General features: G+C 50.8%; 1 protein-coding gene across 1 annotated transcript in view; it reads left to right on the forward strand.

Moving 5' to 3' along the window:
- Window positions 1-893: 893 nt before the first annotated feature.
- Window positions 894-24,420, forward strand: part of Jdp2 (Jun dimerization protein 2) — a 42,092-nt gene continuing 18,565 nt past the window's right edge. Inside the window, exons 1-2 of the mRNA XM_032908167.1 lie at window positions 894-1,687; window positions 10,681-10,913. Of these exons, the coding sequence (XP_032764058.1) occupies window positions 1,273-1,687; window positions 10,681-10,913 (648 nt within the window). The 5' untranslated portion in view covers window positions 894-1,272. The remainder of the gene's footprint in view (window positions 1,688-10,680; window positions 10,914-24,420) is intronic.

Below are 24,420 nucleotides of genomic sequence, written 5' to 3' on the forward strand. Positions count from 1 at the left end.
TGCCTTCCCTGTGGCGTATTTAATTTGTGGAGGAAGTAAAGGCCAGTCAGGACTACTGCACCTAGCCACGATCCAAATTAGGCCCAGGAGAAGGCCAGCTTTAAGCACACATGTTAATTGTTAGGCCCTGCACAGTGATGAGTTTAACTTTTTCAGAGTCCCAACAATGACACACGAAGTAATGCTTCCTCCGTTCAGTGATTTCTTTCACATAAACATCCAGACCCTCATCTTAGGGGAGAAACATGATGTAAGCCAGTTTCCCAGTCTCCAGCTCTGATCTTTGTGTCGTTGTAAAGGTGTTGCTGGCTTTTCTGGGTTGCAGAGTCGTGTTCCACAGGACTTGCCACTGAGTTTGTGCTGTGTGTTCCTTTGGAGTCTCTCTTTTTTCTTTCATCAGTGTTGTGAGGGAAGTTGTGGATGCTGACCAGGAAGATGGACAGTGATGTCATTAGGGCTTGGTCTGTCTCTATCCATTCAATCTGCTCTCCCTTGCAGGAAGACATAAGGGTAAAATGGAGATTGATTCCTCCCTGCAGGCAGGCACAGGCGCACGTGGAGACCTGCTTGTCCCGCTTGGCACATGTACTTCCTTCCCTCCCTGTTGGTCTTTTGCTCTCAGCATTTGTACTCTATGAAGATACGAACTTTTTCTTTCACTTCCTTTCTTCTATGGGTGATGACCTGCTGTCTCTCTGAGAAGGAGGCCGAAGGTCACTGAGTGTCAACATTGCCACTCCTTTCTGGTTTAAGCGGAAGGGGTCCCCGGGGCTGGTCACCCAAGGGTCTGGAGACGCGCGCGTGCGCGCACAGGCATGTGTGTGTGTGGTGTGTGTGTGTGTGTGTGTGTGTGTGTGTGTGTGTGTGTGTGCAAATATTTCTCAGATGCCACACACACATTTCTGCCTGAGGGTTTTGTGTACCAGCCTTCGAAGGACTGTCCTTTTCTCTGGAGTGTCCTTTACCATCTACCTCTGTAGGAGGTTGGGAGGAGGGCACAGAAGCTGGCCCTGGAATCCTTGAGGAAGAAGGCATTTGTAGGTCTTGCTGGCCGGCTCACTGCTGCATCCAGTCAAAGGAAGGCAAAAGGCTGCTGGAATTGGGCAAAGAGCCCTGGGTCAAACTGGGCCGGCCACTGACAACAACGGTGGCCTCGGGGTGCAGTTCCACTTCTGGATCTCAGTCCACTCACCGCATGGCCTCAGGACGCCAGGGCGCTTTGGTGGACAGTGGGTAGGGACTGAAGCTTCCAAACGCCTTGAACCCCCGCCCATGCTTCTCACGGAAAAACAAAACGGGCTTGCGAGATCCTGCAGCGTCCGAAGACACCACTGCGCGCAACGTCACCCTCGCTCTGGATTTGGGGGAGAGCGCACCGGGCGGAGGAGGATGGTTCGGCGTGGGCTGAGCTGGAAGGGGTTCTCTGCTCATCCGGCCGCCGCCTTCGCGTCGCTGCCTCCCCGGCTGTGCAGCATTTTGGGGGTGGCAGCCGCGAGGCCGAGCAGGGGATGCGCTTACATAACCGCTCGCCGTGTCTTGCTGCCTCGCGCTCTCGGGAGCCGCGGGCGGGGCGCGCCGCCGGACCGCGATGCTGCGGGGACAAGCGCGGCAGGGCCCGGGCCGGTCCCGCGGGCGGAGGAGCGCGAGCATCGGCGGGAGGAGGGCGCCGGCGGCGGGGGAGGTGAAGGTCAGTGGGTGTGAAGCGCGCGATCCACACCCCCTCCTCTCGGTCCCCTCCTTCTCTTCCTCTCCGTCCCCCTCTGACGTGTGGAGCTGGCAGCTCGGCCGGTTCCGCATTCCCGACCCCTCCCGCCACTCAGGGCCCGCTATATAGCCGGGGCTGATGCAACCCGTCCCGCCGCCCGCCACAGCCTGCGGGAGGGACTCTCGGCGGCCGCGACGGGGGGCACTGGCGGCTGCGGACGCTGCAGCGGCGGCGGCGGGGCTGGCGCCGCGGCGGCTCCCGGCCGGGACGGCCTGGGCAGCGGGCGGCAGCAGCGCGGAGTGGGCACGGCGCCTGCAGCAGGGTTCTGGGCCCGGGGCCGCCGCCTCCGCCAGCGGCTTCTGCACGGTGGGTGCACGGAGGGGGGAGGCGGGGCTGCGGGCACCTGGGGCGGCCACCCCCGTAGTAACTACCGCTGGGGCTCTCGCCACCCCAGGGCCGGAGCACTGTGTTGGAGCGCTGCAGCCGCTGCCAACCCGTGGTTCCCCGGCTGGGCCGGGCAGCCCTGTCTGTGGCCGGGACAGCGGGACGCTCCCTCCTTGCTTTCCTTCCCCCAGTGCGTGTGCTGGGAGGTGCAGTGCACAGACGGCGGAGAGGGCGGGGTGAGCGGAAGAAAACTGTGTCGGGGACTGCGGGGGTACTCGAGGGGCATGCACACCCTAGACCTGCTGACAGGTCGCGCCCCAGCCTCTTCCGCAGCTCCGCAAGACCTGGAGGAGGGTATTGGGAAAGGCATCTAACCAACAGGGCTTCCTTCACTTAAGAGCATTGCTGCGGGCTCTGGTTGGGTTAAGAGGGAACCACGGGGTAGTCCCGAGTCCCCTTGGGATCCCATCTGGCATCAGGTTACATAAGAAGGTAAGCAGGCTTCTTTAGGTAACCTGCCCAGTTTAGAAGGCACTCTTCTGTCCTTCTTATCCAAGAAGCCTAGACCTTCCATCTGGACTCCTGGACTCCGGAGTGGTAGAGACAGGCTTTGCCTGGGTATCTGGTGGAACTGGCAAACCTGGGAAGCCTTGGCTCATTTGTAGAAGTGGATGGGCCATTTGGGGATAGAGGTGGAGAGGCGGGTGCAAGGAGGGAATCAATCGACCGTTTGAGTCGGCTCCAGGTAGAAGATTGTCCAGCCTTTGTGTGTTGGAGTGGCACCTTCCAGGGGACTGTGGCACCTTCCAGGGGACTGTGGCACAGGTCTGTGTATTGTTAAATCTTGGGCCACTGTACCCAGGATCTTAATTCAGGCAGCAGGAGAAACAGGCTCCCCACCACCGCTGGGTACCTGCTTGTCCCAAAGGCTGTTAGCAACAGTCTTCCTCCTCCCTCTCCCTCAACCCCCACGTCTCCCTTCCCCCGGGGCTTAAAAATCACCCCCTCTTGCTTTCACTGCTTTCCAGCAAATCTGGCTTCAGCTTGGATGGCAGACTTACCTTCCTGTGCAGGTTTCTAGGGGAGAGTTTAACCAGGGATCAGGTGTAAGCTGGGCTCTTGATTTTGCAGAAACCCGAGGTCCCGGGGATAGAAACAACTATTCTTGTGCCTCTGGGTGCTAGGGGTTTCGCTTTGCTTAAAGTAGTAGGGAGGATGGATTTCTCAAAGACTCTTCTGTTTCCCTTCCATGTTGGCTTCAGTTCAGAGGAGCTCTAGAATCTTCCTGAAGAGCTGGACGCTTTGTGGTTTGAAAGGTTGCAGAAAGGACTGGGGGAGAAGGCCTCCGAATCTTTTGTCAATAAACTGGTTACCGTCATCTCCACGGGGATAAGTCTATCATGGTGACCATGTCACTTAGGAAAAGCTTCCACACACATCTCCCTTACTCAGCCACTGACAACTTTTGCAGCTACCAGGGAACTCCCCTGTGTCCCTGGTCTGTTTATGTCTCCCACCTGTTGGCAGCATGTCCCCTCTCCCACCTTTTCAACCTGCAGGACTAGGCCTCCTGGGCCTTAGTTTGTTATGGAGTTACAACTGGTATTGCAATTCATAACCCTACTCCCTCTCGCCATCTCCCTAACTTCCTCTCCCTCTATCCACTCTGGAAAGGAAGAGGCCAGCACAGACGCTAGGCTGGCCTGCCTTTTATTCATTCAGCTCCAGCTCTCCTTGACCCCTCTGACCCTCCAGGGCTGGGGACAACTCTGATTCTTTTCTTCAGCAAAATGCAGACTTTCTTTCCACGGCAGTGAATTATGCTTGAGACCCAAAATGTGAGGAAGAGAGAAGGAATAACCGTGCAAGGGTTTGTGTGTGAATGCCCCTGCAGGCAGGGGGAGAGCAACAGGCTTGCTATTTTTCCATTTTCCTTTAATTAAGGCTCTGTGGAGGTGTGTTTGAAAACAGAGGGTCTCCTATGCCTTTGAGGAGGGTGAGAACACTCTTTTGGCTGCGTCCTGGGCCATATGCAACGTATGGTGGCCAATGAAACTGGGTCTGGCTCCTTCTGATGCTTGTCTTGGCAGTCAGCTCCATGGCTTGTGTTACCAGCTCTCTGAGCTCAGGGGCTGCCAAGCTCAGTGTGTGTGTGTGTGTGTGTGTGTGTGTGTGTGTGTGTGTGTGTGTGTGTGTGGTTTGTTAAGACTTAGCAGAGACAAATGCCTAGGTGATCTAGGCTTGGAATTTCTAGTCTTTCTCTGCACTCGCTGGTCGCGGGAGGCCTGGCCAGAGCCCACCATTAGATCTGCATACAACCCATGGGGTTTGGTGGTAGGCCTTCATCTCTAAAACTTAGCTGGCCAGGGCTTCCCTTTTCTTGGACCAAAGCCATCCTACACAATGGTGTCTATACCCTGTATTGTCTCCCCGAGGCACAGAGCTGAGGGGAGGCAGGAGAGGAGAGAGATAGATAGCAGTAGGTCCTTCTTGGTTCCCAATAGAACTCCCTGGGTTCTGCAGAAAGGATTTGGTGTCATTTATTAAGCCTCTATGGGCAGAGGCTAGAGCTGCATTTTCAGGCAGAGCTCTGTGGAAGACATCGTTCTGGTCTCCAGGGAAGGGCTGGAGCTGTTGGAGAGTCGTTCCAGCGTCTTCCATGGCTGGGACAGCTCTGCAGAGTCCATTCCTGCCAGCATACTGTGGCTTCTTCTGACCCCAGCTGCCTCTCTCCATCTCCTCATGACTACCCGGGGAGTAATCCCTAATGACCAGCCAAAGAGGTAAAAGAAACTGGCACTCTGCTTTTGGATCAGGGCCAGAGCCCTAGCCAGCCAGTGGAGCTCGTGGCCAACAGTGTGGTGCGTGCTGGTGCACTCTGACCTGCAATTTTCAGGACGCTTTAGGAGAAACTGAGGAAGCTGCAGGTGTCCGGCTTCCTTTCTGTCCTGTCATAGCCAGCAGCCAGCGGTGACTCAGCACCTTTCCTTTCTGTCCTCTAGTTTACTGTCAGCATTTGATATGGCTCTGCCTTCTTGGGACTTAGCGCTGGGAAGGAGAGCAGGGAATCCTAAGAGGAGACTGTGACTCTGGAAAGAGAGACCATTGCTAGATAGGAACGATCTAGAGGTTATCTTGAGGGGGGTCATCTGGTACTGGCACCTTCGCAGGAAGGAAGGAAGACCACTACCCTGACTTCCCACCCATCAAGTAAAACGTTGTTCCATATGCTCTGTGAGAACTAAGTACTTTAATTTTCTCTGCTGCCTTACAAGGCAAATGATGTCACTACCACTTTATAGCGGTGAAAGTGATACATAGAGAAGGCAGAGAGCTGTATTGGGTCACACAGAGAGCGAAGTTTCACACTCAGCCATCCGGCTCCATTGATTCCCTCTCGCCCGCCTGTAGAGTTCAGGGCAGCCTTTGCAAGAGCAGCATTTGTGGTTTGGGTTCCTGTCATCCAGGCGCCTTCTCCGCCCTTTGCTCCTTGCCCTCTGGGTCTCTTTGGTTTCAGAGGCTGTTTGGCAGTGCCGTTCAGATCGCCGGAAATAAATCACCGCCTGATTTTTGTGGCTCCAAGGAGACGCTTGGCGTCACTTGCTAGCTGTGTGACTTTGACCAAATTCTCTAACCCCACCATATCTCGCTCCCTCCGAGATTCCTAACTTTTGGTCCTGTACTTGGTGGTCACTGGCCTGCCACCTTTCTGTCCCCCTTCCATGGGGTCCTACTCTACCTTTCCTCCCTTCTGGGAATCTTCCAGAATCCAGCTCCCAAGTCACCCGATTCTGGATCATTGCTCCCTGCCGGTGACTTGGGCTCCACTCTTGTTCCTGGGATTACAGGTGTACCCTCGCTCACTGTCTGCTCTGTTCTCTTCTCCCAGCCTGGAGTCTCAGACCTGAGGTCATCTTGCACACTATCTGCACACCGTTCTCTTGGCCAGCCCAGGCTGCCTGCTTATCCGGAGAGCCCTGTCTTAAGGGACCCAGGGAGTTCACATTTTTTGGGGGGGGGTTGTTCTAGAAGTTAGGTCCTCTGCTCCTCTCCTCTAGTACTTTTCATTATTTTTGTTATTCTGGATGGAGATGCTGATTGTTTAAGGAGAGACCTTTCCGAATGCAGCTTGCCAGAGTCAAACCACGACGTACAGGCACGCGGAAAGGCGTGGGGTATTATTGTATTGCTTTCCATATGATAAATGAGAACAGGGGCGGAGAAGCCGAGTAAATCACTACCACCTTCATTCTCTCGAGTGGAAGAGCTCTTTGTGTTCGTATCTGCCACTGGGTATTTTTGGCCTGGAAAGGCTTTGTGGCTTTTTATTCTGCACACCCAACGCAGCGCCCAACTGTGTTCTTCCAAGTCCCCGAGGAAGTCAGCACAGACGTATAAATACCAGATACCTCCTCCACTTCTTTCCCCTTGAGCCCATCTGGCCCATTTTCTTCAAGCTGGCTTTCAGGGGGCTGTGTAAGCTTTCCCGTCGACTTAGCGCTACAACAACCAAGGAGGGTCCCCGTGACTTCTTGAGCTTTTGCTAAAAGTCTTCTTTATACTGGGTTTTGGGCATCTCCCAGGTTTTCCTTTTGCCCTTTTCCGTTCTTTTTAACATAATTTTGGGTTTGCGTACAGAATAGCGGGTGATGCCTTGATACGTACCTGCCTTGGGTTCTTTTCCTCCTCTCACTTCCAATTTATCCCTAGTGTCACAAATCTCCAAAGTCACTTTGGGTTTGATCCTGTATTTTGAGGCAAAACACAGACACTCAAATGGGGCATTTTGCCTGTGCCGGGAGCTTGGTTTATACTCACGATCCTAGCTACTCACGGAGACATGGAGGGTGTGTGTCTGCACTGCAGACGGCCTAGGCCCTGAAGGGAAGGAAAACGAAGGTTTTTCTTCCCCAGCATCCAGCACGTACTTCTTTCCCTCTAAATCGCTTCCGTCTGGACCAGGCTCAGTGGATGACTTGGCCTCATGTCATCTTTCCTGTGTCTTCGCTGAAGTGGGAAATTCCTCCTCGCTCTAGAGAGTTCCTTCCATGTCCAACCCCTTCTGCTCTTACAGATTTCCTAAATCCCATGGAATTGTCTTGTATTCCAAAACACCAGAGCTGCCTTTTGGCCTCAGATGGCCAACCGGTGGCTTCGCAGTTAATGAGTTCCCATTTTGCTGCAGCACCTCAGTCCTCCTCCTTCCCCCTTGCCTCCCCAGACAGCTGAGATGACTTCTCCCTGGTGAATGTCAGTGCTGCGGCTGTCTCCCAGGAATGGCATGTATTAAGGACTTTGTGGTTTGCCTCTGAGCAGTTAGGGGCTTCCAAGTAGGGGGGAGGAGAGCTTGAGTTTTGCTTCTACAAAGCTTGGGTCTCCTGGTCAAAATTTGTCTTTCGGATGGATTCATAGGAGAATGGCAAGAATTTGGGGGGCAGCTCTTCCCAGGGGTGGCTTCTTCAGTAGCAGAGAAGTCACTATTTGTTGGGAGTGTGTGTTAGTGTCTCATGTATATCGTCTGTATGAACAGAAACAGAAGCTGCGAATAGAGCCCACTGTTCCGGGAACAGAAGGAGGGCTGACTTCCGTCTCGAAGGGATAGCTGAGGCAAGAAAGCGTCAAAGCCCTTGGGGCTTTCTCTCTCTTGGGCTCTTCTACGGGAATGAATAGCCCGGAGGGGAAACCGTGGCTTGACAGAGAACCCGGAAGATTCCATCCCCTATGTCCTAAAGTCCGCTGCCATGAATTTGCTGTTGTTCCTCTAGCTACACAGTCACTCATTCAACAAGGCTTCCTTCATTGTTTCTTGGCTGCCAGAAATGATAGTGGCAGGGGGGTTGCCTGTAACAGTCAGCCATGACCTGTTTCCAGGTGGTAGAATAGCTGGGCACTGGTCTAGCTTGGTCATAAAGGAGGAAGACCTGGTACCTGCCCCTTCCCTGTTCTTTTAGGGAGATGGCGGCTTGCCTAAGGGTGCCTTGGATGCCTCCTTCAGTTCTAGCTTCTGAGCCTCTACAGCGCAGACCCCTCTCTGTCACTGGATACCATCTTGGGGCTAAAGTGTCTCATGTGGGAGAGGCCTCAGGCTTGTTTCATGTGGGCTTCTCCTACTCAAACTGCTTTGGTGTTATTAGGGGAGACTTCTTAGAATTGGGTCTCCATAGGAAACAGAGCGTCCTCTACTATGGCTCCTACATGAACGTTTGTTCCTGGGAGACACTGCCTTCTACTGAAGGCATTAACGCCTCCTGAACCTCTTAAGGAGAAATAAAAAAGTCAGGGTCCTAAAACTAGGGAGCAGAGTCTGGTCTTGGTTTTGCCCTCATCTGGCTGTGTGACCTTGGGCGAATCGTTTAGTGTCTCCGAGCTTCAGTCTTATTGTGCAAAATGGGGATGTGGTTTAGACCAGTTCAGGGCCTTCTCTTCATCTCTGAGACTGACCCTCAAAGTGAATGAGTCTCAGATTCTTTTCTGAGGTGGCCCAGGGCACACTGGGTTCTTGGGGGGTGGGAAGAGGGTGTGTTGTATCCAGGGAGCTGAGGGACCAGATGTTAAGGTTATATTAGGTAGAGCTCAGATGAAAGAACCTGGGTACAAATACCAACCTGGATACAAGGGAAGGACTCTGTGTAGATGAGTTGATGGACAGAGGCCATGTGGGTTCTGAAAGAATGACCAACCTACCATCCATGTGAGCCTTTATCGGTGGTTCTCAACCTGTGGGTCATAACCCCCTTGCACACGGGTTGTATACCAGTATTTACATTACAATTCATAACAGTAGCAAAATTCCTGCTATGAAGTACCAACGAAGATTTCATGGTTGGGGTCACCACAACATGGTGAACTGTGTTAAAGGGTCGAAGCACTAGGAAGGTTGAGAACCACTGACTTAGATTAAGTAACATTCCTTGGAGTCTGTAGTTTGAAGGTGCCAATCACTTGTGTGCTTTTAAGAACCAAGCCCAGGGGACTTGAGAGGCTCAGCGATTAAAAGCACTGGCTTCTCTTCCAGAGGACCTAGATTTGAATCCTAGCATCTCCATGGCAGCTCACAACTGTCTGTAACCCCAGCTCCAAGGGATCTGACACTTAGTTCTGGCCTTCAAGGGCACCATGCCCACACAGTGCACAGACACACATGCAGGCAAGACACTTTTACACATCAAGTAAAATAAAAAAATAAAAATAAGGAGGCCCCAAACTTAGGAAAGCAGACTCTACCTGCAGAAGTTAAATGTACTCTGTTTTCATGGATCTAAGGCTTCCAGATGTACTCTTGCCTTCACTCTAGAGCTGAGAAATTGTGTGAGGACGGGGTAGGTCTCTCTCCGGGGTCACTTACGAAGGAGTAGAAACATCATGGCCTTATGAGTACTTGAACTCTGACAGCCGAGAAGCCTGGCCCAGCAGACGTCCAGCTCCCCTGTCCTTACCTATGTGTCCTCCACAAAAAGACAGATGGATACAGAACACATGTTCATCAATTGCCCACCCACCTTGATTTCTGAGACTGTAAAGATCGGATTTTATGGACTTGGGCAGACTGGTGGGGAGAAGGAGAAATTATTTCCCTTACAGCACTGGAATGTATGAATGGTTTTGTTTTAGAATGTTCCGTACAAGGCTGCTTCGAGGCTGTGAACCTTTGACATCTATGCTGTAGTGCCTGCTGGCTCCTGAGAGCTGGTCAGTAATTGGATGGGTGAAAGGATTATAAGTGGATGGACGGATGGAGGACTAGATATATCTGCATTTATTGACAGACTTCTTCCTTCCTATCCATGCCTGGAAATGACTGTCTTACCCGTGAGATTCCCTCAGTAAAGGGAAGGAAGAAATAAGAATTCCCTAGGCGTTCATCCCCATTTTATATCCTTTCAAGTTTGCTTCTATCTTTCCTTGTATGGGGCTCTGAGGATAGAGAGTTCCTGAAGGAATTTTCTGGTGGTGCCTGGAGAAAGTACATGCAAATTAATTCTGTCTTCTTTACCCCAGACTCTTCCTCCGGCTTCAGACGCATACACAGTCACCTTTAACTTTGCTTAGGTTCATCTTGTATTCATGCTGTCTTAACGAGTGTGCAGAGCAGGATGTGTGATTTGAGGGGAGGCACCACGCCAGACCAAAAATAGCTGCCTCTTGAACAGGTGTGAAGGTGCTTCAGATTCCATGGCTATGCTCCGTCTCTCCAGAGGCTGCCACTGCTCTTTAAATCCAGCTCACCAGCTTTAACTGTGCAGCATCTCAAGGAGATCTTTCTGTCTTGCAAGGGATTCTGGCCAGGCTTGGTGAGGTGGGTGGGAAGACTACAAGCAGTCTGGGACCAAGCCAGGGCCGGATAGATGTTGCCCACAGTTGGGCTAAGGATCGCCTTTAGGAAGGGCCAACTCTCCTGCACACCAGAGATGGATGGCCTTAGTGTGAGTCAGTTGGCTGAGTTTCCTAGCATCACAGGGACTTGGAGCTTACAGGCAGGAAGAGCAGGAGGAGAAAGGATTCAGGGGAACCCCAGTGAGAGAAAGGATGGGCCTTGGCAGCTCACAGAACCTTTTCTCCTCAAGCTAACCTTCCCATCCTGCTTTCTCCAGCCCCTCCAGGCCGGCCTGCCACTCCTCCTGCTATGATGCCTGGGCAGATCCCAGACCCTTCAGTGACCGCAGGCTCTCTGCCAGGGCTCGGCCCCCTCACCGGACTTCCCAGCTCTGCTCTGACCACAGAGGAGCTGAAATACGCTGACATCCGCAACATTGGGGCGATGATTGCGCCCTTGCACTTCCTGGAGGTGAAACTGGGCAAGAGGCCCCAACCCGTGAAGAGTGAGGTGAGACCTTTGTTCTCCAGACAAAGCCTGTGTTTCCAGGTTTGCTTCTAAACACACCTTGGACCCTTGGCCTTGCTCTTTAATGTGTGGTCTGAGAACGAGCAGGAGAGACGGGGGGCTCAGGCTTTACCCCAGCCATGCTGTGTCAGAACCTGTATTGCTTTGGGGGTTTCATGCGTGCATTCAAGTGAGAGCTGCACTGGGCTAGAGCAGGAGGGCTTACCGTGCCTGTGGGTCTAGGAGGTGAGAGGAGAGTGATATTTCTGAAAGCGAATACTATTTCAGCAGTCTCTCTCGGGTGCTGGGAGGACCAACAGAGGTCATGGAGATGTGTATTTATTTTGAAAAGCATCGGGAGGATTGAATTCTTTATAAAATCACTGGTTATATCACATCTGCCCTTTTTGGAGCTGAACAAGGGAATTTAGGAAAAGGATGGTATGGCCTTCCTCTTTACCATGCAAAGGTGGGTGTGGTTTCAGTCCCCAGCACCATCTGCATGAGATGAGATTTGCTGAGGACTGACTTATGGAGCACCCCATCCCGAGGTCTCCTGCACCTGCTACTCTCAGGACCACACTGTGTCAGGGCAGCTGTTCCCCAGTGACTAGTGAGAGGCAGCAGTCCCTAGCACGGGTACCAGTGTACCAGTGTAGGCATTTACCCAGAGGCCTACCCTGGTCAGGGCTCCTACAGAGAGTATTTTCTCCAAAAGCTACCACCTGGAAGGAGCCAGGGATAGGAGGTAAAGAAAGCTGGAGAAGCTGGAGTGGGCTGGGAGTAGGCAGTGGCTGTGTGTGTTTTTGTGTGTGTGTGTGTGTGTGTGTGTGTGTGTGTGTGTGTGTGTGTGTGTGTGTGTTCTAGCCTGTGGAAACTCAGAGCTTGAAAGACTGGAACTGGAAACTATGGAGATGGGGGCTTCTGGATGGAGAAGGTGTCAGGCTGCACACTGTGTGCATTTACTGACCTTTGATCTCTCTGTTCCCTTTCTCGGTGTGAGTACCATGCAAGCTACTGAGAAAGGCTTCTAAGGGCTTGCCCTGTTAGCAAGCTCTCTCTTTGCACACTGGATTTGGCTTTCAGATGTGTTTGGCTTGGCCTGCTTGGTGTTTTAAAAGCAACCCAAACTGATATTTCACTTAAATTTGTTAACAAAAAAAAAAAAATTAGAAAATCTGGTCACACGCTGCTTCCACCAGGCATCACAAAGACCAAACGAATAGAGAGAGTTGTCCTCCCCTTCTGTTTTCTGGGAGAGAGTTTCTTTGTATAGACCCAGCTATCCCAGAACTCACTCCATAGACCAGGCTGGCCTTGAACTCACAGAGATCCTCCTGCCTCCTCCCACCCTCAACCCTCCCATCCCAAGCGCAGGATTAAAGGCCTGTGCCACCACCATCTAGCTCACTCTTATTTATTGTGGACACTGAGGCCTCCCCACAAGGCCCACAAGGCTGCTTTTCCTGTTGGGGTCACCTATCCTCCCACTTGCCGTCTTCATTCCCCTTTACTGCATGGTCCCTGCTGGAGCCTCCAGGCTTGAGATGCATGGATTAAAGACATCAGAGGTGTCTCCTAAAGACTCTGGATTCTAACGTGGGAATTGACTGACTATTCCTCAGTTCACTGTCAGTGGATGTGCTATCAATAGAACCTGTGTAATGGAAGACCCTGTCTTTTGGCCCTCGGTTCCTCACCTTCCTAGGCCCATTGCCGGAAAGTGGTGCTTTCCGGATGGTTCTGTTATGAGAGCTGCTAACTAAACTTTGAGGCCATGATGAAACCAGCAGCCTCTGGTGAGCCTTGTCCCCACCATGACCTGACTGGGGAGCAATACGTTCCACTTGTCGTCTCCCCCAAAGGCCTTGGGGGAGCTTCCTTTTTTTTTTTTTGGAGGAAAAAACCCATTTCGGAGTAGGATATTTTTACATTTCACAGCCACCCCCAGACTGGTGGCATATGCCCTGTACCTGAGAGTGACGCTCTGTCCTCACAGGCACCCACAGACGTGTACCATCCAGGCCGTGAAGATGACAGGCTGTTTTTAGGGTATATTTGCATGTCCCCTCTCTCACTGTCAGGCTGCAGCATTGTGGGGGCAGAGAGGCAGTAGGACCTGCTGACTTGTGCCTCCCAGGAGAAGGCCAGCCGTGCCTCTAGAACGTACTTCCAGATGTTCCCTAGGTCACACAGAAGGGTTAGGAGCCCTTTCTTGGAGCTGGTGGAGAACCTCGCAGCTGACGAAGCTCTGCGGAAGACCTGTTTGTATATGGCAAACATCCGTTGTGGGTTTTCCCATTGGCATCTGAGGCTCGTACAACTTTGTGCAGTGATGCTAAGTCACCAGCTCACATTCATGGACCGGGCCAAGGGCCTGTGCGGAGTTCTTACCACACTTGATCTTTCATTCCCTAGCTAGTCATGTGACCATGTCCTGCCCATAACAGAAGAGGAATTTGAGGTCTAGGATGGAGGTGAAGTGACTTAGCTCATGCTCAGCCAGAGGCATGCCAAGTCCTGGACGTGGTGGCTAAGCTGTGGTCATCCCAATTCCATCTCCCTTGCCCTGAGTTAGGCAGCAGGCGTAGTCATTTTGTGAGGCTCCCCCCTTTGTCTCACAGGCGTCTGTCCTCCCCCTTCGGCCTTCTGTGTATCCATGTGTGTAGATGTCGGTGCTGTCGTGTCACGGCTTGTGTGCAGAGGTTAGAGGGCAACCTCAGTCCTCCACAGTCCATCTTGAAACAGGGTCTCTGTTTTTCACTGCGTGTGTCAGGCTAGCTGGCTCAGAGGCTTTGGAAGATCCTCCAGTCTCCGGGAGGATGCTCAGCCTATGTGTCCCGATTTTACAAGAGTTGGCGGGATTCCGTGTCAGGCCCTCAGACTTGTACAAAGTTCTCCTGTCCACCGAGCCTGCTCCGCAGCCCAGAAGTCACGATTGTCATTATAGTTGGTACAGCCAAGGTCACCCGCTAGGAGAACAAATAAGCAATGTGACTCTGGAACCAATGGGTTTAACCTTACACAGTGATGTTTGTTCCCTTGTCCTGCCCAGGCTTCTAACTGAGCCCTTTTTTGACTTGAGGACCCCAGATACACTAAGCCCTAAAACACTCATCTGTCCAAAGAGGCCGGTTCAGTAGTGAGTGTCTCAGGGTCCCAAGGAAGCCCTGTGCTTGTAGCTCTGTCAGAATTGGCTTTTGCATCCACCTTGCAAAGACCAGCGCTCTTCTGGACCACATCCAAACACACACAGAATTTCAGTTTAGAAAACGTCAAAGGACTTAAGCAACGGGTCGTGAATTACAAAGCGTTTTGTGCTGATGTTGGGCAGTATTAGCAGGTGACACGATATTAAAATGATTTGGGGCCAATTACTTGTCTGCAGTCCATCCGCTAAGTATCTCCTGCGTGCTAAACATTGTGTTGTGTACCAAGGTTGGAACTATCAATAAAGGAGATAGACTCCTTCCTCTCTTGGAGCTTTTTATGGTCGTGAGCATCACAAAAAGGAAGGCAATTAATTCATAGTATTAAAGGCCAGGTAGTGGTCAGTCATCCTCATCTGGTGAAATGCTGTGTTCATTCTGGTGACTGGCCAGGGACTATAGGGTCATTCTGTCCTGTTGAGTGAGTGTGTGTGTGTGTGTGTGTGTGTGTGTGTGTGTGTGTGTGTGTTAAGAGACAATGCTTCTTTCTTGTCTCTCCCTTCTTTTCAAGGCAACATTGCTTTCTAGAAGACTATAGGTTTTTTTCCCCCTCCTGTTATGTTGTGTACTGTGTCCTCTGATAGGGGTACCTCTTAGCTAGCTAGTCCTTTCTGATCTGGAAATGTCAACCCTGCTACAGTGGGCAGCTGTGGCCTGGTGGCCCAGAATGCATCTTCAGTTGGGAGAGAAGGAGGCCAGATGCCTCTCCCTTGCATACTCAGCCACACACCAAACATTCGCTCGCCCTAGTTGGATGAGACCCTCCTGTAAGTCCCTGACTGCGCCACAGTGTCTGGAGGAAGCTTAAGGATTCAAAAGGAGACTGCTCTGGGTGATCTAGAACGGGCTATAAACAATCAATCAGGCTGGTCTGGGGGTCAGCCTGCAGACTGAGTCCAGTGGTCTCCTCCCTCCTCTGCCCTCCCCTCTCCTCTTCTTCCTCCTCCTCCTTTATTTTGATTTTTTTTCCCCCTAAGCTATGGCCTCCTTATGTAGTCCAGGCTTGAACTCATGAAACTCCTCCTCCCATCTGGAACTGAGCATTGGCATTATAGTGACTGTCCCCAACATGTGTAAGCATGTGTGTCTGTATTTGTGTGTGTATATATATATGTGTGTGTGTATGTCTGTATGTGTATGTATCTGTGTGCATTGTGTATCTGTGTGTATCTGTATGTGTCAGTATCTGTGTCTGTCTGTCTGTCTGTCTGTCTCTCTCTCTCTCTGTCTCTCTCTCTGTGTGTGTGTGTGTGTGTGTGTGTGTGTGTGTGTGTTGAATGGGTTGCAATAATTAGACTTCTCTTTTAAAGCAGCCCTCTCTGGCCCCTCTGGGCAGACACCCTTCTATGCACACGCACTTTCCATGTCACCATGTCCCACTCTGCACTGCCCTCTTTGCTGTCTCTCACGGGCCCACTTCCCACTGTGGTCTTAGCAGCAGGGGTGTGAGTGGGTGCTGTGGGTTGAGGTGCGGGGCTCTGATCTTACAATTTACATCTTCTGTCTGGTCCTTTAGCTCCTCACGGGCTTGTATGGCCCATGCCTTATTGAGGTGCACATTGTTAACCGTGTTGACCCCCTCTGTGCTCTGTCCTCTAAGCCTTACTTTCCCTGGTTTTTTATTTCTTAATTTAAATGGGGGGGGGGCGGGAGGGGAGGGGAGAGAAAGTGGAAGAGAGAGAACGTGGTGGAACATCCCTATAGCTTGGGAGGTTTTTCCAAGCTCTACTTTGCCCTGCCCTATCCCACCCCCCTACCTCCCTACCTCAGAACACACTGAGTGTGGAATTTCGGGGCTCCATATACTTAGCAGGCTCTGGGTGCCCTTGGATCTTTTGGGAAGTGACTCAGGCATCTATACCTCCAACATCCACATCCTTCCCAGCTCCAGGGCCGGCTCTACCCCCTTGTTACTTTCAGAGCCACCTTACGTAGCCCAGGCTTGAACTCATGAACCTCCTGGCGACTTCCCACCATCTTCGGGGCCCGTGGGACATTTCAAAGCTTTCTCCGATTGGGTGGAGGTGAACTGGAGTCTGTGGGCCCAGGGTGACCTTAGAGGACAGGTCACTCTCCAGCACAAGTGGTCCTCCAAGGGGTATTCAGAAAAGGAACCAAGACATAATCCTTGTTCTAGCCTGAACATCTGAAGTTGCGTCAAGCCAGCGCTGTGCTGGGTAAACATTGGCCCAAGCTTGCTAGTGTTTTTAGAGACTGGAAATGTAAAGGCAGTCCGCTGACATTTTAGCAAGCCTTGCATAATTGGTTTTTTAATTTGTGGCTCTTTGGAATAGGCTTGGCCTTCTTCCCCTGGCTCGGATTTTTTTTTTTTTTTTTTTTTTGTCTCATACTTGGTTGGCAGAGAAAGCCCAGCTGGTCCTTTCTGGAAACAGACACACAGACACTCCCAGTTCATCTTTGAAATCTCGAGCTTCCACTTTGGCTCAGAAGTGGTTGACTATTTAAAATGTGGGGATGTGCTTGTGTGCTTGTGTGCATGCAGGTACACACGCGCACGTGTGAGTGCAGAGGGCAGAGGATACCCTTAGATGTCATGTTTCCTTAGTCATGATCCACCTTGACTTTTGAGACCGAGTCTCTTTTTGAGCTTTGAGCTCCTCAACTGCAGCTAGGTTGGCTGACCAGTGACCTCACGGATCTTCCTTCACCTCCTGACGCTGGAATAACGAATGTGCTGATGTGCCCAACTTTCTAGGCATGCTCTGGGGGTTGATCTCAGGTCAACCTGTGCTTGCTTGTCAAGCACTTTACTGACAGAGCTGTGTCCCCACAGCTCCAGATATTTTGTTTTAAGCAGAAAACTGAAGGGGTAAGTGATACTGACTGGCAGTGCTGGATATGTTAGATGTTGGCTTCTGTGGTCCTGAGTCAAAGCTGCTATCAAGCCCTGAGCTTGTATAAGGCTCAAGGGGTTTTGTTTCTTTTGTTTTGGTTTTGTTTCCCTGAAAATGGTGTTTGGAGATCGGGAGTACCTCAGTGGTAGAGTGCTCAGGGTCCTGGGTTCAGCCTTTAGTACAAACACATGGATTATACCTGTTGTCCTGACACACCGTTGTCCTGTCGCACGGTCTTTTAGAGAGATGATGGATGATATGGATGAATCTGTATTTTCTTGGGGAAAAAAAATCAAAATGCTTTTGAAAAGCTCATGGGGTAGTTCTTGTGGCTTCTTCACGCTCTCACCGTCAGAGGGGCGTGGTGACATCATCCCCTTAGGGTTGGTGTGATCCAGTGAATTAATGTTGGGAACGATTTCCCGGGATGCCCGGCACACAACAGAGGACACACGGCCCAAAGCTGAAGTGTTGATTGTGCAGGTTCATTTATTGATTAAGCTTGCTCCATGGATTCTCATTTCCTAGAAAGTCCTTTGTCCCTGGAAGTCCTGGGCAGCCTGAATGTTTTTGGAGGTGCCCAGGAGTCAAGGGAACGGACATTGTCCTGGCTTCCTAACCACAGGGGCCACTCCTGGGATCTGGGAAGAGCACTTGGCTTGAGTTTATGCTTCCGAGTTTTAAAACAGAATGCCGCTCCTTCCCAGTGTGACTCCGGGTAAGTTGTTGGCCACGCTGAGTGGTAGGTCTATCGAGGAAACTCAGACTCAGAAATGTTAACTCAAAGGTTAATGGAGACACTGTACATAGATGATGACCTTGACCACAGAGGGCACTGTGCTGGGGAGTGACCTCTCCTGGGAATGAATGCATTTGCTCTGACTCAACTGTCCTGGAGCTGCTGGTCTCGTGATGTGAAGCTCGTGACCTAGGCTGCAGGGAAGCAGCAGGCCTTCCTGTTTCTAGTAGTTCCTGCCCTAGAGCTGCAGCTGGAGTCTGTCATCTTCAGATGCTGTGGGCGGGGAGGTGCTCTAGCCCTTTACCACCCGTGCGGCTTCTCATTTTGCCTCTGGGGTGTTCAGGTCAGTGCTGGATGCCTACCGGCCGCTGATCTTCTGTTTTGTTTAAAGCAGACTTGTAAAATGGCCTTGATCCCTTTTGCTGGTATCAGACCCATGATAATGTGGACGTTAGGTTGGGAAACTGACTTATTTCCTAGGTAAAATTCATCTGACTGGACAATGTGGAGCCAACCTCATTGGCTCTCTTCCCTTTACTATCCTAAAAGGCACAGAGCAACTTGGCTTCAGAAATCCCTGAATTCAGCAGAAATCCCTGGAAAGATGTGTGGAAGGATTGGGATGGGCTCTGAGGGCGCTGGGAGTGGGTTTAGCTGCTCTGGATGGCTGCTGTTCTTTGCAGAGCTAGCGTCCCATTTGTTGAGCCCAGGGTGTGGGCTGGCTGCGGGTGGCAGGACCTCGGCAGCCATCTTCCATGCCTGCCACCCAATCTCAGTGAAGATCTGTGGTAGTGGTTCAGTGAAGCCTATGCTGCTGCTGCTGCTGCTGCTGCTGCTGCTGCTGCTGCTGCTGCTGCCGCCGCCGCTCAAGGGGCTGGGCTCTAGTGAGGTCATGAGACCCCCTTGGAGGTGAAAATGAAGAACGTGGTGAGGAGCAAACAGTCAGCAAGAGCTGGAAAAGGAACCTGATCCGGTTGGTGCCACTGGGACTAGGCAGGAGATGACAACCCGAGTGCATTTGTCACGGTGACTGAGGTCTCCCGTTATAAGTCACCAACTGGACTAATTTTAAGTGCCAACAAGGTTTTTTTTTTTCTAAAAAGAAAAGGTAATTATATTACTAGAAGGAAGAAGATATACATTTTTATGTTCTTGGACTAGGTAGTGGTTGCTTAGATACACACAGACACATACATAAACACACACACACAGACACAGACACACAGACACAAACACACACACACACATACACAAACACACACACACAGACACAGACACACAGACACAAACACACACACAGACACAGACACACATACACAGACACACAGACACAGACACAGACACACACACACACACACACACACACACACACACACACACACACACACTGCTAGCAGTGAAATAAGAGGAAAATTAGACACCTGACCCACAGATGAGAGCTTTTTCAAATCATAGACCTATAAGATCTATATAAAGAATAGTCATGGAGCTGCAGAGGTGGCTCAGTGGTTAAGGGCACTGGCTGTCCTTCCAGAGGATCTGGGTTCGATTCCCAGATGGCGGATCACAACCATCTGTAACTCCAGTTCAGGGTTTCTGACATGTTCAGACAGACACACACGTAGGCAAAACACCATTGAACATAAAAAGAAAAAAATTTTTAAAGAATGGTTATGGGGTTGGGGAGACAGCTCCATTAGTAAGCTTGGGTGCCTGAGTTGGATCCTAAAGCCCAGGCACCATGGCATCTGTGGCCCCAACACTGGGGGTGCAGAGTGACTAAGGAAGACACCTGTTGTCAACCTCTGGCCTCTACATGTACACACACACACACACACACACACACACACACACACACACACACACACACGTGCACCTCTACACACAGGCGCATGCACACACGAGCATGTGGGCACACACGCAGAAGAATGATTGCACCTCAGTATTGAAGAGAAACGGCCCAGTTTAAAGAAACCAACAGGGGTCTCAGTGTGCATTTCTCCCAAGAAAACTTTTATTCTTGAGTTTTAAAATCGCTTTAACTGGAATACAGGGACAGTCAGTTTCATGATGACCGTTTCCCACCTTTGTGTCATTTTCTTTGCTCACACTCACCGTTACTGTCACCCTGTGCTGTTCCCTCCTGGTGGCTCTATCCTTTCCCCTCTGTCCAGACCTTTACCTTTATATCATATTTATGCATGTGATATTAGTCAAAGAAAAAATTAAATGGCTTAATAAACCCATGAAGAAGCTCAACAACCACCCTACAGTGGCCTGTCCCATCACACCGTCATCATGGAGTGGCTGTAATTAGAAAGATAATACGAGGATGCATAGCAGTGGCCATCGGAAGCTTCTCTTGGGAGTGTGAATAGGGCAGCCTCTTTGGAGAACAGTCTGGAACTTTGTAACAGACTTGTAACAGTTACCAGAAGACCCCAACGACTCCTTTATCCATTAGAAAGGAAATCATGGAGGTAAGGGGGGGGGAGCGCTAGGTAGATTAAGTGGAATTCCCAGGCAGGGTGGAGGCTGCTTTTAATCCCGGCAGCACTGGGGAGACAGACCTGGGATTGCCAGGGCCCAGGGGCTAGCTAGACTAGCCAGAGTCGGTGAGCTCTGTGTCCAGTGGGAGACTCTGCCTCAGTGAAAGAAATGGAGAGCAATCCAGAAGATATCTGCTGTCCACTTTGTGCCTCCTCGCACACATGCACACCCTTGAGCAAACCATGGCGTAACCATGCAGCAGAATGGCGTTTGATGACAAAAGGGCTGAGGGGCTGTAAATCAGTGTATCGAGGAGAAGCAATCCGTCACACAGGATCACGTTCATGACGTGTGATGCTCAGAACAGGCAAATAGACTTAGAACTGCTCTCCTGGTTGCCTTGGGGAGACAGGAGGAATGGGAGTGTGGCAGGACTGGGGGTGCGGGGTGTCATAGGGAGGGAGTATAAAATGTTTTGAAGTTGGCTGTGGTTATGCAAGCTACACGACTCAGTATATTAAGAGCTACCAATCACATAGTTTGGTGAGCTAGTTCTGTATGTGAATTTTATCTCACTAATACAAATTGGAAAGCAATTTGTCTGTCTCACAGGGCTCTGGGGAAGTGTGACATAACAGTTCTCCCAGCATGCAACAGTGCTCTGGGATCACATCCATGGCTGTTAAATACTCCTCTGGGGTTGGGGGGAGCTAAGTGGTTAAGAGTATTTGTTTTGCAGAGGGCCCAAGATTGATTCCCAGTATCCACATTGTGGCTCACAGCCATTTGTAGTCCCAGTTCCAGGGGATCCAACAGGCATACACATGGTGCATGCAGGCAAAACATCCATACGCATAAAAATAAATAAATAGAAAGGAAGGAAGGAGGAAGGAAGGAAGGAAGGAAGGAAGGAAGGAAGGAAGGAAGGAAGGAAGGAAGGAAGAGAGAGAAAATCAAATAAATCCTTTGGCACCAACAGCAGCCAAAAAGAGCCCAGAGCTGGTGAGGGTCAATGTTCCCTTCGTCCTTTCTGTTGCTAATGGCCATCCGGGAGCAGGCAGCATGGACAGGATTTTGTGCAGAATTCTGGGAAGTAGGGCATACCGGGTTGATGGCTAACTCTGGCTACATAACTGGATTCCTGTTTATAATTCATTCAATTCACCCCTGCGTGGGACTGACAGGTCCCTCTAATTGGTGTCTATTGGTTGAAACCCTTAGCATGGTAGAAAGCAGCCCGGGGCTCTGTGTGTAGGGCAGGTGGCTTACTGATTATGGTCCTTGATGGTCATCAAGCTGCTTTTGCAGATGTCAGCATTCATCTGCTCCAACCTCCACGGGAAGTAGGTGGGAGGACCATCAGCTGTCAGGGAATGGGGACTCAAAAGGACCAAAGCACAAGCCAGGGCCTCATAACTTAATCCTACTTAAAAGAAAGCTGTCTTGGTATCAGATCTGTCTGTACAGATCTCGTGCCTACTAGTTACCTAATCTAAGGATTTCTGGTGCCAGGGTGATCCATTTTGCATAAATTTCAGAATAAGTGTCTTCTTGAGACTTGTCTTTAACGGATGAGTACCCGGAGAGGCAGGCAAGGCATAGTTTTTTGTTTTTTAATCTGTCTACTTAATCTGTTTAGCTCCCTAGCTACTAGCTGGACTGATCTGCTGTCCTGAGTAAATTCGGAGTCCAAGGCTCTCCAAACCCTACCACTGCCTCAGCTAGTTCTGAGCCTGAAGCTTTGCATCAATCCAAACCTACCTTGTCATTTCCATTGATTAACTACAAGGATTGATACAGTTAGGGGCCCTTGAATGAAATTCTGGCATTTTCGAGATTTAGCTTTTGGGGTATCAGATGGACAAAAGGCTTTTGTTACTAAAACTGGCCCGGAGGCCTGGAATCCATTGGTTGGTACTGATGCACTTCACTGTGGGGTCCACAGGCCAGTGTGTTGGCAGCCAGGAGTGTATGCTACAAGTGCCATGTTGGGTTTCTTCCAAGCTGCCTTTGCGAAGGGTGGGGTCCAGGGCTCCTCCAGGCAATAAACCATGGGGATTTGGATGCTGTTAGGTGAATTTGTCTTCCAGCCCTGCCTGGCAAGGTCCTATCTGAGGAACGACTGACAAGAATCTAAAACCACATTTTTTCTTCCAATTTTCTTCCAGCTTCTTGCAAGGATCCGCCTGCCCTCGGGCACTTATTAAAGCATGTGGGCCCTGGATCTGTCCAACCAGAGGTTGGTCTGACTCAGCAGGTCCAAACCACTTATTTCCATGTCCTGAGATCTCTGGCCTGACATCAGCAGTGTCCACGCCCTGAGGACTTTACCCAATTCATCAAGCTGGCTCCTTTTGTTATTATGGGAGGGACAATCAGATAAACTGTTCCCATGCCCAAGGAGCCTGCATTTGCTGCGACTGACCTTGAGTTCTTAACTGTTCTAGGACTAGGGAGGGAGCCCTCCATCCTGGCCCATCTTAGCTCTCATCCTCATGGTATAATCCTCTGTTCTTCAGGCCAGGCATCCCTGACTGTGACCTCATTTGACCTTGTCACGTGCAGGCTTTTTATTAGCCAGCGTTCCGTCCTCTCGATGGAGAGGTGCCCGTTCTGCTGAGTGATTTGTCAGTGATCTATTTCGTGCGCCTGAGAGAAATTGGCTGAAATGTGTGGTTTGGCTGCACGGCCTGCATACAGATGAAACGGAACTGCCTTGGTGGAGAATAATTAAGCTCGGGACCTTGTTTTTCACCTTCACAATGAAAGACAAATGACTTCCAAAGGCTTTAATGGGTTGGCTCTTGAAAAGGGCGGCTTTGGCCAACCCAGGCTTTCAGAGCATCCCTGTTCATCAATATTCTGTGGAGGGCCTGAACCTCCCTCTGATTGTATGGAGAGTCGGTGTGCAAGAGCTCGTCCCTCAGTGTGTAGGCCAGTGGCTTCCAGACATTTCACACCACACACCATTGTTAGAGAATCCATTTCTGGAGCTGGGGAGGTAGTTTAGTCAATAGCGCACTTCTTGCATAAGCATGGGGAATTTGATCCTGCACTGATATAAAACCCAGATGTAATGGCACACGCTTGTCATCCCTGTCCTGAGGATGCAGAGACTGGAAGGTCCTCAGTGGTCAGCCAGTCTAGACAAGCTTCATGTGTTGAGGCTCTGCCTATAAATAAATAGGTAGGTAGGTAGGTAGGTAGGTAGGTAGGTAGGTAGGTAGGTAGATAAGGTAAGGTAAGGAGCTATTGAGGAACACATTCAATCGCAACCTCTGGCCTGCACTCGCAGAAGCATGCACATACACACACACACACACACACACACACACACACACACACACACACACAAGTTTCAACTGGATTATTAACTTTGGGGAAGAAAATGTTTTTCTTTTCCCCTTACCATTTATTTTCTGCTTCATGCTTGCCTTTTGGGGGTATCGAGAATCATCTCATCTTTCGTAGTAATTGCCAACAGGGCGAAGAAATAGATTGCCGGGCCTAGCACTGGGAAAGCAGACCCTACTAAGTGTGGACCATACCTGAAACACTCATTCCAACCAAAGTCTCCAATCTCCAAACGCTCTGCCTTTACACGAGGCCGGGGACAGCTCTCCTCTCCAGTGTTAGTGCTGATCCCTGTCTGAGCCAAGATGGCTGTCCCCGGGTCTCCTCCATTCTCATCCCTGGTAGCCGCGTTTGCTCTTTCCCTAACAGTGAATGGGTGTCACCCTGCTCAGCCTGGTTTTGCAGGCTTTGTTCCAAACACAATGCTGTCTTTTCTTAGCCTTGGAAACAGGCTGTTCTGCGCAGCTTTTTTTTTTCCTTCTGAAAATGGCCTTTCCCTGTATGTGCTGTAAATCAGCCCACGCCTAGCAGCCTTTTGTTTTACAGGTTCTCTCTTGACCCAGAGGAGAATTTTTTTCCCTGTGGGTGGACGGCCTCGGTTTTGGGAAGGCCCAGGACAGAGACAGGCATCACTTCTTGGTGAGGGATAGTGGGAAGACAAGTTGGTTTAATGGGTGAGCTTGTGGCATTGATCTTAACAACTCATAAAGGACTACTAGTTTGTAAAATATGGCATCTTCCCGGAAGACAGTGGCCTTCTGCCTGGCCTGCCTGTGTCTCTCGGGGAACCTGGGCATGCTTGCTCCTCTCTGTGAGCATTTGCCTCATGATGCATGGGGATATAGAATCTGAGGAGCTTGTCT

Source organism: Rattus rattus, chromosome 7, assembly GCF_011064425.1.
Source record: "Rattus rattus isolate New Zealand chromosome 7, Rrattus_CSIRO_v1, whole genome shotgun sequence".
In the NCBI taxonomy this organism is placed as follows: domain Eukaryota; kingdom Metazoa; phylum Chordata; class Mammalia; order Rodentia; family Muridae; genus Rattus; species Rattus rattus.